Source organism: Pectinophora gossypiella, chromosome 3 (assembly GCF_024362695.1).
Source record: "Pectinophora gossypiella chromosome 3, ilPecGoss1.1, whole genome shotgun sequence".
NCBI classification, from domain to species: Eukaryota; Metazoa; Arthropoda; class Insecta; order Lepidoptera; family Gelechiidae; genus Pectinophora; species Pectinophora gossypiella.
Window position 1 is genome coordinate 3,728,407 of NC_065406.1, and position 12,386 is coordinate 3,740,792.

General features: G+C 36.1%; 1 protein-coding gene across 1 annotated transcript; it reads right to left on the reverse strand.

Annotated features, from left to right (window-relative positions):
- Positions 1-141: 141 nt before the first annotated feature.
- LOC126380860 (estradiol 17-beta-dehydrogenase 8) lies at positions 142-12,343 on the reverse strand. Its single transcript, XM_050030449.1, has 7 exons — positions 12,185-12,343; positions 11,172-11,309; positions 10,575-10,768; positions 9,960-10,065; positions 3,492-3,576; positions 2,148-2,263; positions 142-1,917 (listed from the first exon to the last, which is right to left on the reverse strand). The coding sequence occupies exons 1-7, from the start codon at positions 12,225-12,227 to the stop codon at positions 1,832-1,834; spliced, it is 768 nt and encodes a 255-aa protein (XP_049886406.1). The 5' UTR covers positions 12,228-12,343; the 3' UTR covers positions 142-1,831.
- Positions 12,344-12,386: the final 43 nt, after the last annotated feature.

The following is a 12,386-nucleotide window of genomic DNA, read 5'->3' on the forward strand; positions in this document are numbered from 1 at the left end:
AAACTCTAAAGAAAACTCGTTTTGACGTTTCATAAAAAGTTTCTCATTTGACTAGGGTTGTCAAGCAGCCTATTACTGCAAAGACAGGCGGCTGTCGATTCACAAATTAACGTATCAACAAGGGAACAAAAACAATAACAATTTCAAAATATACAATTTATTGATAACAATAAAAACATGGAAAACTTGTTCTCATACATACATAAGTATTTATCAAAATTACCTTAAGTACACTCTATAAAACTCTTCTAAACTTGCAAAATCATAACAATTCGTAAATACCTAGACTGTAAATATCACAGGTTGGAAAAGACACACTTGAGCTTAAATATAATGACTAAATCGGAATATTATGCAAAAAATCACTTATATGATAAGAAATGTTAGAGATTTTTGGCGTACTTTTTTTTGCGAATTGGCCTTGTATGAGAAGTATTATCAACATAGTGATTGTATTGTTACTATTTGCGCTCTAGCGTGGTGCGTATGACAGCAGGACAGAAATTAGAGAATAGCTTAGTGCGAAAGAGATGGTATGATAGCTGTCCATCACACCGTGCTATAACGCAAAAGATATATCGCCTTAATAGTGAAAGTCACGGAATAGAAGAAAGATGATGAAAAAGGCCCTAACGCGCATTTTGTACGGTCATGAGCAATATCATGTACCCACTTTAGAACCCTGTCGCACTATCATATTTGACATTTAATGAGAATTACAGTTTAATTTGTCAAAAAAGTTAATGTGACATGGTTTCAAAGTGTATACATATTAGTACTCGTGGCCGTCGCCGGTTCAACCCCGCTCTCTTTTAATGCTACTTCTGCAAACAGATAACTACGACAGCTCTACTGCTACTCAAATTCCATAGCCACTTTACCGGCAATGTATATTTCATGTGATAGGCTGCAATTTTATCATTACTTTTCGTAAGATACTGCATACAAAAATATTTTTTTGATAAATAGCCGACTATACTAAGGTTTTTAGCTTTCCTGTGATAAGGTAGGATCTCCGTGCATGAGTCGATATTTCATTTTATGTGCTGCAGGTTATAATGACTGGAACCTGACAGAGGGCAGCAGTAACTGTCAGTACCATTCAGAGGCGGAGGACAGGAGTCCTAGTATGGCTTTGTAATAGACTACTCTGGGCGCCATCCCACTTGCGTCAGACAGAGTACTGCGGGGCGGAAGTCAAGAGGGAAACCACTGCCCTATTTTTCCCTAAAAAAGTAGCATGGAAAATGCTCACCGACAAGAGCGTGGCTCTTAAATTGATGATGATGAGGTTATAATGCACAAGACGACATTTTAATATACTATCGCGGAACTACGTGTGTCGTAAAATTTGCGGACGAGTGGAGTGCAAAATTGAAGTACGAACTATTTGCTCATACTTGTTTTTTGAAGCGCGTTTCGCGCTCACATGGCCCTTCCAAACTCTATCTTCTATTCCCTAGTGAAAACCACGTAAGCGCGGTTTGTGCCATCTCATTCTCTACAACAAAACCTCGGATTCATTCAAGCAATTACAATCCAAGTAAAAATGTTCACCTTAATTTTTATCCTGGAGTGAAGGTAGGGTGTCTTGTCGATAAAAAAAATCATGAATGTGATTCACTATTCAAATAAAGAATATTGAATACTAACCCGTCCAATGCAATAAACTTCTTTCACCCTAAGGTTGCCTGGCAGAAATTGCTGTTTAGCAATAAGGCCGCCTATTGTGTTTATGTTTTTATTCGTATGTTTATGTATATGTCGTTGTGCAATAAAGTATTATTGATTGATTGATTGAATTACTATAAGGCTACGATGAGTGTAGTGTCTAGTAGCCTCCAGTAATGTCGATGGCAGCTCCGGTGATGAAGGAACTCTTGTCTGATGCCAAGAAAGCTATCAACTCGGCCACCTCTGAAACATGAATTAATAATTATTTTAATAGTAAACCTACTACATAAACATTCTATATACATACTATATTTTTTGGGAAAATAAAATATTTTAAGAGATATAAAATAAACGTCTGTAATTTTTAAAACTGTCAAGTAGCCAATCTGTCCCTTTTCATTTCGGCGGATAAGAAAATGACGGGCGTAACGGGTATATAGGAGGTGTCTGCAGGAATAGGGGCCAATAACAACCTGTAGCTTCTCCCAATCTTCCCAGGGGCACTTGCTTAAGGATGGCTTCTCTCACTTTGTCAGGAACGGTCTTGATGATCGGCGTGTCGATGAACCCGGGCAACACTGCGTTTACTCTGGAAATACAAGAAGCATTTTTTTTTCACTCTCTAACTTGCGATCGGTTTTCCAACCATAAGCAGTTTTTTGCTAAGCAGTATTGGCGTGTAAGGCATGCCCACCCATTGTTGGGATGCCTGCATGAAGATTACTGTAGATTGCTACAGGTTATCCCAAGTGTAGGATCTCTTCAAACTTCTTGTTTGTAGTGGCTCGCTTAAGACTTGGGCAAGTTGGTTTTGGTGATGTTCGATCCTGTCCCTATAGGTTGCGGTCATCGCTTTTATCCCCTCTCGTACTGTAGGAATGTTTAAGTACTGGTGGATTTCATCCATCTTTGTGAACCAAGGGGCATTTACTATGGCTTTGAGTACACCATTCTGATATCTTTGTAATATCTCTGTGTTGGAGGTTTTTGCGGTTCCCCATAACTGGATACCATAGATCCAGACTGGCTTTAGTATTACTTTATAAATCAATAGCTTGTTATTGACGGATAGTCGAGATCTTCTTCCCAAGAGCAAGAAGCATTTTTTAGGATAGCAGTCTCAACGCGAACGCTATTCCGCGACTTAGTGTGCGCTTAGAGGACTCGCTAGTGTCGTCTATCGATAGAGTATCGATTGTAGAAAAAATACAATAGTATCGATGGTTCTTGCAATGAGGCACTTTCCAGGCTACGTTCCTCAAACACAATATAGATGGCGCTGTACAGATTTGTCTTCGTTTAGGCGATTCTCACACTGCCCCGCATGATGCAGCGTAGCGCGTGGATGCTTGTTCTTCCGTTGCTTGTAAGTATCTCTCTAACACGCATCCACGCGCTACGCTGTATCATGAGGGGAAGTGTGAGAATCGCCTTAACCTTCTAATTTCATGGACAACAGACATATTTCTCTTTGTTTTTGGGTATAAATGATGACCCTTTTTATTACACCTAGGCACAATTACACCTTCCACCCATTATTATTCTGTTCAAAATAAAGAGAAGCAATGTAATTAGCAACATAATTCTATACATAAAATATGGTCCAAATATCAAGCAACAATTATGCTTCAACTACAATAAATTGTGGAACATGCAGGACGACCGTCTTTCTATTTGCGCCAAGACTTCAATAATATTTTGAAGCCGGTATATTTCTTTTAAATTACTTTTGTCAATAACAAAATGCGATACCGCCTTCGCTTAATGTTGCTGCAGTATGTTTAACGTGTCGTTAAAGGCTCTAGTAATATGTTTACCTGATTCCGAATTTCCCCAACTCCTGGGCGGCTGACTGCGTCATACCAACAACGCCGGCTTTGCTGGCTGAATAATTTGTTTGTCCTGTAATAATACAAAAAAAAAAGCTTTTTATTTGGTACTGTTATTTGATATACTTATACAGGGTGTTAGCGGCATCATAACTAAAACTTTGAGGGATGGTTCAGACCATGGTTCTGAGTTGAACTGGAAATAATTTAAAAAATCATGAATTTTCTGACAGAAAATTCCACTTTATATCAACTCAGAATCGTGGTCTGAATCATCCCGCCAGTATTTGTTACAGTGTCCCTAACACCTTTACGTACGTGTACGGGGAGTATGTGACATCGTAACGAATACTGAGGGGAGATAATTCAGCTCATTATTCTGAGTTAATATTCTTTCTTGGCTAGAGATGCTAGAGTAATCGGGTCGTTAGGATCGTATATTACGTCCTTCGTAAGTGACGTAATAGTTATCTTTTTATTCGCAAATATATCTTGTTATTTATTATATTCATTCTTCCATAATCTGGTCAATTCTCAGATAACTATATTTACAATCCCAAGTAGCAATCAAGAATTGTGATTAAGTCATATATGTCTAAACTTTAGCTAAAGTGAGATTTATCCAAATCAAATAGGACTTATTAGGACTTCATAAATTCATTTCCTTCTTTAATACTATATAGTTTTCAACAAATCCTACTTTAGATAATTTAGAATACACAAAACCAAGTTAAGTATTCACAAAACTATTTAGTCTTATCTCAGCCTACTGTTAAGTCTACAAGTATTCTTTTACTTTACTCAGATTATTTAAAGGCTCACTTAACACTAAATTGATTTAGTGAAGTATCAGTTTAGTCTTGTAAAGTAAAAATTGATTGCCTAGATATACTTAAGGCAATTTTTATTATTTGTTGCTCCTATACAAGACTGTTTTATTCGTTTTTGACTACAATAAGTAAAACATAAGAAAAGTCTATTCAATGGACGATAAAATCGAAATAGAAGCAAGCAGAAAGATGGATGAAGTCCAAATAATAAAAGGATCTGGTGGTTTTCGAAGGCAGAATATTAAATACAGAAAACTAACCTGTGATAATGCACATCCCACTGTTTTTGTTAGCGATGCGATATCTTCTTCATTGCCATATTTTTTTTATATCGATTGGTATAACACAATCATTTAATTTTGGCAAAAAATCGTAAGTTCCTGTTTTACAAATCCGATCCAGCGCGTGGCGGCCCAGGTACCTACGTCTCGCACAAATCTTCTCAAAAATGACTAAGCTAGTCTAACCTAGTCTAAGCGCACGGCAACACTACACTATGAAAAATCGAGTTTTATATTAAAACCTGCTAAGTTCAAATATAAAATTAGGTACCTATTAGTCTAATAATAAATAAATCCAATCATAAACATAGACGTGAAATGAGAGCCAAGTTCAATATTATGCAATGCTTTGGTTGTTGACTTCAACGACAAAAGAAGTGAGATCTAAATGGGTGCCAAGTTCAATGGTCAGTCCTGAAATTTATTTATAAGTAACAGTATAACATATCATATCTTCTTATAACATAAGATAATATATTGTAGCCTAAGATCTGTCTTATTGTAGGTAAGTACATATCTTCGTAACGCGTGGGTCCTTTTAAAAAGACAAATTCAAAACTAAAAGTCGACTTTATAGGTAAAATAATATGCCAGTAAAATGGATGAGAGTTGTGTTGTATCGTGGGCGAAAAGCTGACAACCTATCACTGCTAAACACATGTTCCAACTTGCTTACCTACCCTTAAAGTACTTGTCAAATGTGGCATCAAGTGGTTTTATGATCACTTAGTGCTCTGCCTACCCCGATAGGGCATATAGGCGTGATTGTATGTTATGTTAAGTTAATCTACATACCTACCACAAAAAGACCGGCTGTCATGAGTTTTGATTACTTACTGATTCTTACATCTATAGTTAGGTACAGGCACTAATTAGGTATTTATGTTAAGCGTTCATGATAGAATCTAATTATTAAAAAGTTGCCAGTTTTTTTTATTTTTTCCTTTATATTCATCTAATTACCTATCTGCATACCAAATTTTAACTCTCTAGGTCATCTGGAACTGGGTTAGAGTTTTGATAAAAATGAGTCAGTCAGTCAGTCAAAAAATGAGGATTTTGGACATTAATATCTAAATAACCGTTTGAGATAAGCTTATGAAATTTAGAACACTTACATGTATCTCACAAGTCTCAATATATGAGCCAAATTTGATACGTTTATGTGAAATAGTTTTTGATTTATGAGGGGGTCAAAAGTGGCTCCAAATGGTTCGTGTAATAATACACACGGTGCGGCTCGCCAGTTCTATTTCTTGAACTTGGCTTGACACGCTACCGCGTGTCTAGATACTTTTCTTTCTTCTTTCATTCTTTCTTTTAATAATTTTAAAAATGTACCTATTTTTAACTAAGCTTTATTCACAATCATAAACAAAACATATCTATTTTAAGTTTTGTGTATGGTTAAATGCATTTAAAGTGGGCATTAGATTTGATTCCTTTATTTTTTAGCTTGATAAAGACATCGGGAATTTGGCCGCCTTTTTTAACAATAATGTTTTAGGTGGGATTAGAAACTACCGCGCACACACACGACGTTAATCAAATTGTAAGGGTTCTTCGTATATACAATATTCAACGGATACTCGTTAATTTTTACAATAATCACATTGTTTCCGTTGGCAATTAGAAGCGCGGTGATCGTACCTACTTTGCGTCAGCGAACCATGTAGGTACCTATGAGAATGTATGCACGGAGACTCATTAGCAAATTGAGTTTATGTTTGTTAGTTCCAATTGTGATAAATATTAAATAATTAAGTAAATCACATTCCTATCCAAGTAAGAACTCAGCATAACAATATTTTTTTATCTTCCACGAGTCGAAAAACTTACCTCTCAAACAAACATACTTTCCATAGGTTTTAAGCTTGTTCGATTTTAATTGTTACTTGTTACATAGATGATTCTGGCACAGAATAAACAAACATGATTTTACGACATTACTTTACTAAATCAAAATAGAGGATCACTTTAGATATAAGAGTTTTAAGTAGGAATTCACTAAATACTTTTTGTCTTAAGTTGGTATACTCCTAGACAATTGAAGTAAAATTTATCTTAACTAGTACTTGATGAAGTGCAACTTGACTTTACTTTTCTAAACTGATTCTTACGAAATCAATTGTTTCTAAAGTCTTACTTCATTTAGAAAAATATTACTTAACGCCATTTTGCATTTACAGGAAGAAAACATGTAATATTTTTTTGACAATATTATCGTCAAAAACTGAAGTAAATTAATATATATTTCTGTTGTAGTAACAATTACTGCGTTCAGCTGTCACATATTAATAGAAAATGAATTTCTCTATACTATATGTCACCATTTTTTTTATTTGCTGAATAATCAATCCAAATTTTATTATTATTTTTCTGATATATTAAAGGCCCTTCTGTTTTTTAACACTTTCTATCGATTTTACACGAGAAACAATCATGCGTTTATAATTTCCTGTATGTGAAACGGTAGAATAACCTTTTTGTTAAAACAACTTAACAAATATTTTAGACGCCATTTTCTTACAGTCTTCATTTCTTGTGTTAATATAAATGTTCGCCATTATATTCTAAAATAAAGACGCGTGAAGTAAAAATCGTTTTAGTATGATCTGAAGTTTTACTTCGTTAAGTTACAATTGACTCAGTGCAATTCAATCCTATAGTCTTAACTAAGTATTGTAGATATCTTCAAGTATACATTCTTGGTATTAAGTGATACTACAAGAATTCTAAGTTTAGAATATGCAAGAACATTGTCTAAAGTAGGGTTTAAGTCTGACTTAGCGTTGTCTTAAGTCTGTCTTGTATAAGAGTTAAAGTATGTGCCCACTTTTACTAAACTGTATCTTCAAGATATCTTGAGGGATATCTTGGAGACATATAAGACTTATCCAAGACAAGGGTTTGATTTAGTCTACTTGCCTTCAAGATATCTACAATTCTCTTTTAAGACAATCGGTTGCTACTTGGGATGCCCAATATAGTTGTTTTTTCTAGATAAGGCACTTTTTCGTGCCGTATCTTTAATGTTCTTAATACTTGTGGTAAAAGTATATATTTTTTATCTTTATATCTAAATACCTATCGAGATGTTTTGTTTTTACATAATACACATACCTATCACAGTTGTCTTATTTTTTTTGTATAAGTATAATTATGTACTAGTGTTGTGTAAAGAATATCGATATATTAATTTAATAGCTATCAAACTATCGATAGTTTGAGATAGTATTGAACTATTATCGCACGCAAACGTTTTAGTGCTCTGGTTGGTGTGTAGAAGATGGTAAAGAATACGGCGAGTTTAGAATTGACCACGTTATATTTTCAATAGAGGCACACAAAAATACATAATTACGTTGCAGTCGATCGTAGAAGAGGAGAAAAAGTATTGCCATACATAAAAAGAAAAAATAATAATTTGTTGGACAACTACTGATAGTTTTGTTTCTTCTTCTTCTTCGTCGTTCCCTTACTGCTGAGGATCGCGACTACAGGTTATGGTTTTCCACTCAGTACGGCTATATGCTGCGTGGACCACTCTCTAAATGCCGCCTTCAGGGTGTCAGACCACCTCGTAGGTGCCCTTCCTCGCTCACGTCTGCCATCCATTTTCCCAACGATGATCTGCTTCTCCAGACCGTGCTTTGGGGACCGCATAATATGTCCGAAGAAACTTAGAGCACGTTTCCGGCATATTGAGGAGAGCCGCATCGTGATTTTGAGCTCTTTTAATATGGACTCATTCGTTCGTATCGCAGTCCAAGGTATGCGTAGCAACCTACGCCAACACCACCAATCGCGGCTCTTAAAGCTCCAAGTTTAGGCACCGTACATAAATATGGAAAATACCAGAGCTCGAACCAAGCGAACCTTAGTTGTACGCAGCGGCGTAGCATAGTGGGGGCGGCCCGCCCCGGGCGGCACTTTTTAGGGGGCGGCAAAATTTCACAATTTATAATATACAGGGTGTTAGTGACATCGTAACGAATACTCAGGGGGATGATTCAGACCATTACCAGTTAATATCAGGTCGAATTTTTCGTCGCAAAATTCATGATTTTTTTTTAGTTTTTTAAAATTATTTTCAATTCTATACTTTTGCGATGGAAAATTCCACTTGATATCAACTCAGAATCATGGTCTGAATCATCCCCCTCAGTATTCGTTACGTTGTCACTAATACCCATACCTACTTGTATGGCTACTGTATGTACTTGTGTGGGGTGTAAGTGACATCGTAACGAATACTGAGGCGGATGATTCAGCTGATTATTCTGAGTTAATATCAAGTGGAATTTTCCATCGCAAAAGTATAGAATTGAAAATAATTTTAAAAAACTAAAAAAAAATCATGAATTTTGCGACGAAAAATTCGACCTGATATTAACTGGTAATGGTCTGAATCATCCCCCTGAGTATTCGTTACGATGTCACTAACACCCTGTATATAAAAATGAAACCCGGTTTCCATTGTCACGACATAGCATAACAACGACTTGACTGATTTGGCTGTTTTTTTTTTTGTAGTTTACTAATAATCTGTATAAGGTTCTTACGGAAAAAAATATTTAGAAAATCTCTCAGAAATATAGTAAAAAATAATTTTGCATATTTTAAAAAACGCGCGTAACGAATATAAACGTAAATCAATTTAAAACAAAAGAATGTGTGGTAATTTGTAAATTGAAATATCTAAATAAAAGGGCGGCAAAATTGCGCTACGCCGCTGGTTGTACGGTACGGACGTCGAATACCACCAGATTTGTTCAGTGAGCTTCAATAGTATCGATAGTATTGTACTATGTCGCTACTATTGTCAGGTTTTGATATATCGATAGGATGCTCCTTTTTATATCAAACTATCGATTGTAAAACTATCGACAGTTACGCAACACTAACTTACTCTGCGTGATAGGCGGCATATATTCCGCATGAACAATGGCCCCGATTCCTGCAGACACCGCCTAATTTTATTTTAAGTTATATCCGTCATTTTCATATCCGTCGAAAAGGAAAGGGACGGATGATTCACAGCTTTTAATTTTAGGAAGAATGAGTAAATGAATGAATAACCCGGGTGAATCAAAAGGTACGTCGCTGGTATGCAATCCGTTTCACGTGCTGTCTACTTAACTGTGTCGGGTTATTGACGGATGTAAAATTTTTAGACGGTTGGTTTAGATTTGTGCTTAAAATTGACGTGTGTTCCATAAATTTTATGCTCGTCGATTACCCGTCCCTTTCCTTTTCGGCGGATAAGAAAATGACAGATATAACTTAAATTAAAATTAGATGGTGTTTACAGGAATTAGCACCATTATGTTTATGTAACTCACCTAAGTTTCCATATTTGCCTACAATGCTGGATATGTTGATGATGGACCCTGGTGTCTGAGTTTCCGACATTATTTTTGCAAATGCCCTCATTATCAGGAAGGTGCCCTGAAAAAGAGAAACCACTCGATTTAAAACTTAATCTCGGCCTTAGGAGGTTAATACAAACATACATACAGTAGGGTTGTCACCATTCACACATAGATATAAATCCTGCAAATCCTATTGGGATGGACAGAACTTATGGCAAGAGCGGATCCAGCTTTTATGCCAAGGGGGGGTCACCAGGTCGCTGACAGCCCATTTCCGTGGCGAATTAGATAAAAATGTTTTGTGCCACCCATGACCTAACCTGTTGCCCGGGGTGGGGGGGTCAAGAGCCCCATGACCCCGGATCCGCCTTTGACTAATGTGTGGTGGATGGATTTGTAACATATAATCTATCTGCTTAATAATAAAAATAGAGTCAATCCACCTTGTAAGTCACTCGTAACTCGTAAAAAGCAAAATCATCATATTTTTGAATTTTTTTTATTTGTCTATTGTAGACCAAAGATGCTCTATAGTCAAACATCTCACAGACAATTGATTTTTTTAAAACCAAAGTTTACCATTACCTTTAAATTTACGTCCATAACATTATCAAAGTCCTCGTCAGAAAGCTTCAGCATCCAGTTGTCCCTGGTAATCCCAGCAGAGTTCACCACTATAGTGGAACGAGTCTTGTAATGTTTGAGAGTGGTTTGTACCAGGTTCTTTACTGATGCCTGGTCAGCCACATCCAATTCTACAGCTGTGTGGTCACCTATGTCTGGAATAATGATTTTTATAGTCTCTTCTTCTTGTGTCAGACTGTCACTTGTGAGGTCGATTATCAACTCCATCCATACTGGTGTACTTACATGAGTAAGTAGTAACTGGGACCAAAGGCTTAACGTGCCTTCCGAAGAACGGATCATCTTACTTTTGCACAATCAGGTGATCAGCTTGTAATGCCCTAACCAAGCTAGGGATCACAAAGTGACTTTCGTGATATGACCCTACCAGGATTTGAACCCATGACCTCTGGATCGTTAACCCAACACTCAAACTACAGGACCATGGAGGCCATTACGGAGGAGGTATTGAGCATACAATGATCAGGTTAACATAATCACAACAAAAACCTAATAACATTACTACAAAATAAAAAAAATCATTATAAAACCGTTTACCACTAGCACCACAGGCCAATGCGGTGTGTGTTTTGATAGTATCCACTGCAGAGTCATAGCTCTTGTCGGCAGCTATAACGGTAGCTCCTTCGCGGGACAACACTTGACAGGCTGCCCGTCCAATACCAGAGCCAGCACCTATTAACAATACAAAAATATGATGAGTCTTTGAATAATCTGGGTGATCATGCCAACGTCACTATACTTTTGGGTTGTGAGGTGGAGTACTAACCTCATCAACCCTGGTGTCAGTTACTATTGAACTGCCAAAGGCCCCTGACATGGCTTATGTACATACTTACTAAGTAAATAGTACCTGGGACCGACTGTTTAATGTAGCTTCCATAGCATGGATCATCTTACTTTCAGACAATCAGGAGATCTTCCTGTATATCCCCACCGGGAATCAAACCCATGAACTCCAGATCAAGAGGCTTTTGGTATTTATATGTCAAGATAAACATGACCTTTATAGCAAAAGGTTATCACCTATCACCTGTAATTTTGTCCTTCAAGTTAGATACAATGTCACAGTTTAGAAATGTGGTTTGAATAACCTGAATAAACATTGCCACTTTTGGCATGCTTCAACAAATCTTGTTTAATTATAATAGGTGTAATACCTTTACTGTAGGTACACCTTAGATTTATCTTTACAACAGATATATTAATTTTTATATTAGGTATTGGATACATTTATGAATGTGAATTAGATTATTTAGGTAATAGAATAAAACACTCTATACATATACATATATACACCTAAAGGATTAATATAATGGGAAACTTTATAAGTTGTGTGACCTAGAATCTGCTTAGCTGACATATTAACAACTCATAAAATAAACATTTTGTTTATTTATTATAAACTTCCAACTAGTAAACAAGCTTTAGGTCCAAATGTAAAGGCCTAAACTGTTATTTCAGGTTGTGATTTTGAGAAGGAACTTATAGGAAAAATATTAATTTAGAGATAATAGTTACTTGGTTAACATTTTTGAGGTCTTCCATACCTGTAACTACGGCCAATCTTCCAGCAACCATGCCAGCCACCATTTTAACCGTAAAAATAACTGCTTTTAATAAATACTTTTACGCCTTAAACGCACAGTAGAAACTAATTTTATACCTTTGAAGTTTGATCACTGAACTTCATAATAGCATTATCAGCTCGTTTACCAATTCTTATCATATTTGTTATAAACAATTAGACAA

Coding starts and splice junctions, on each gene's coding strand:
- LOC126380860 (XM_050030449.1), bottom strand. CDS start 12,227: ATGGTGGCTGGCATGGTTGCTGGAAGATTGGCCGTAGTTACAG. Junction 10,066..10,574: donor TTATGGACGTAAATTTAAAG/GTAATGGTAAAC, acceptor TCTCTTTTTCAG/GGCACCTTCCTGATAATGAG. Junction 2,264..3,491: donor TTGGGGAAATTCGGAATCAG/GTAAACATATTA, acceptor TTGTATTTCCAG/AGTAAACGCAGTGTTGCCCG.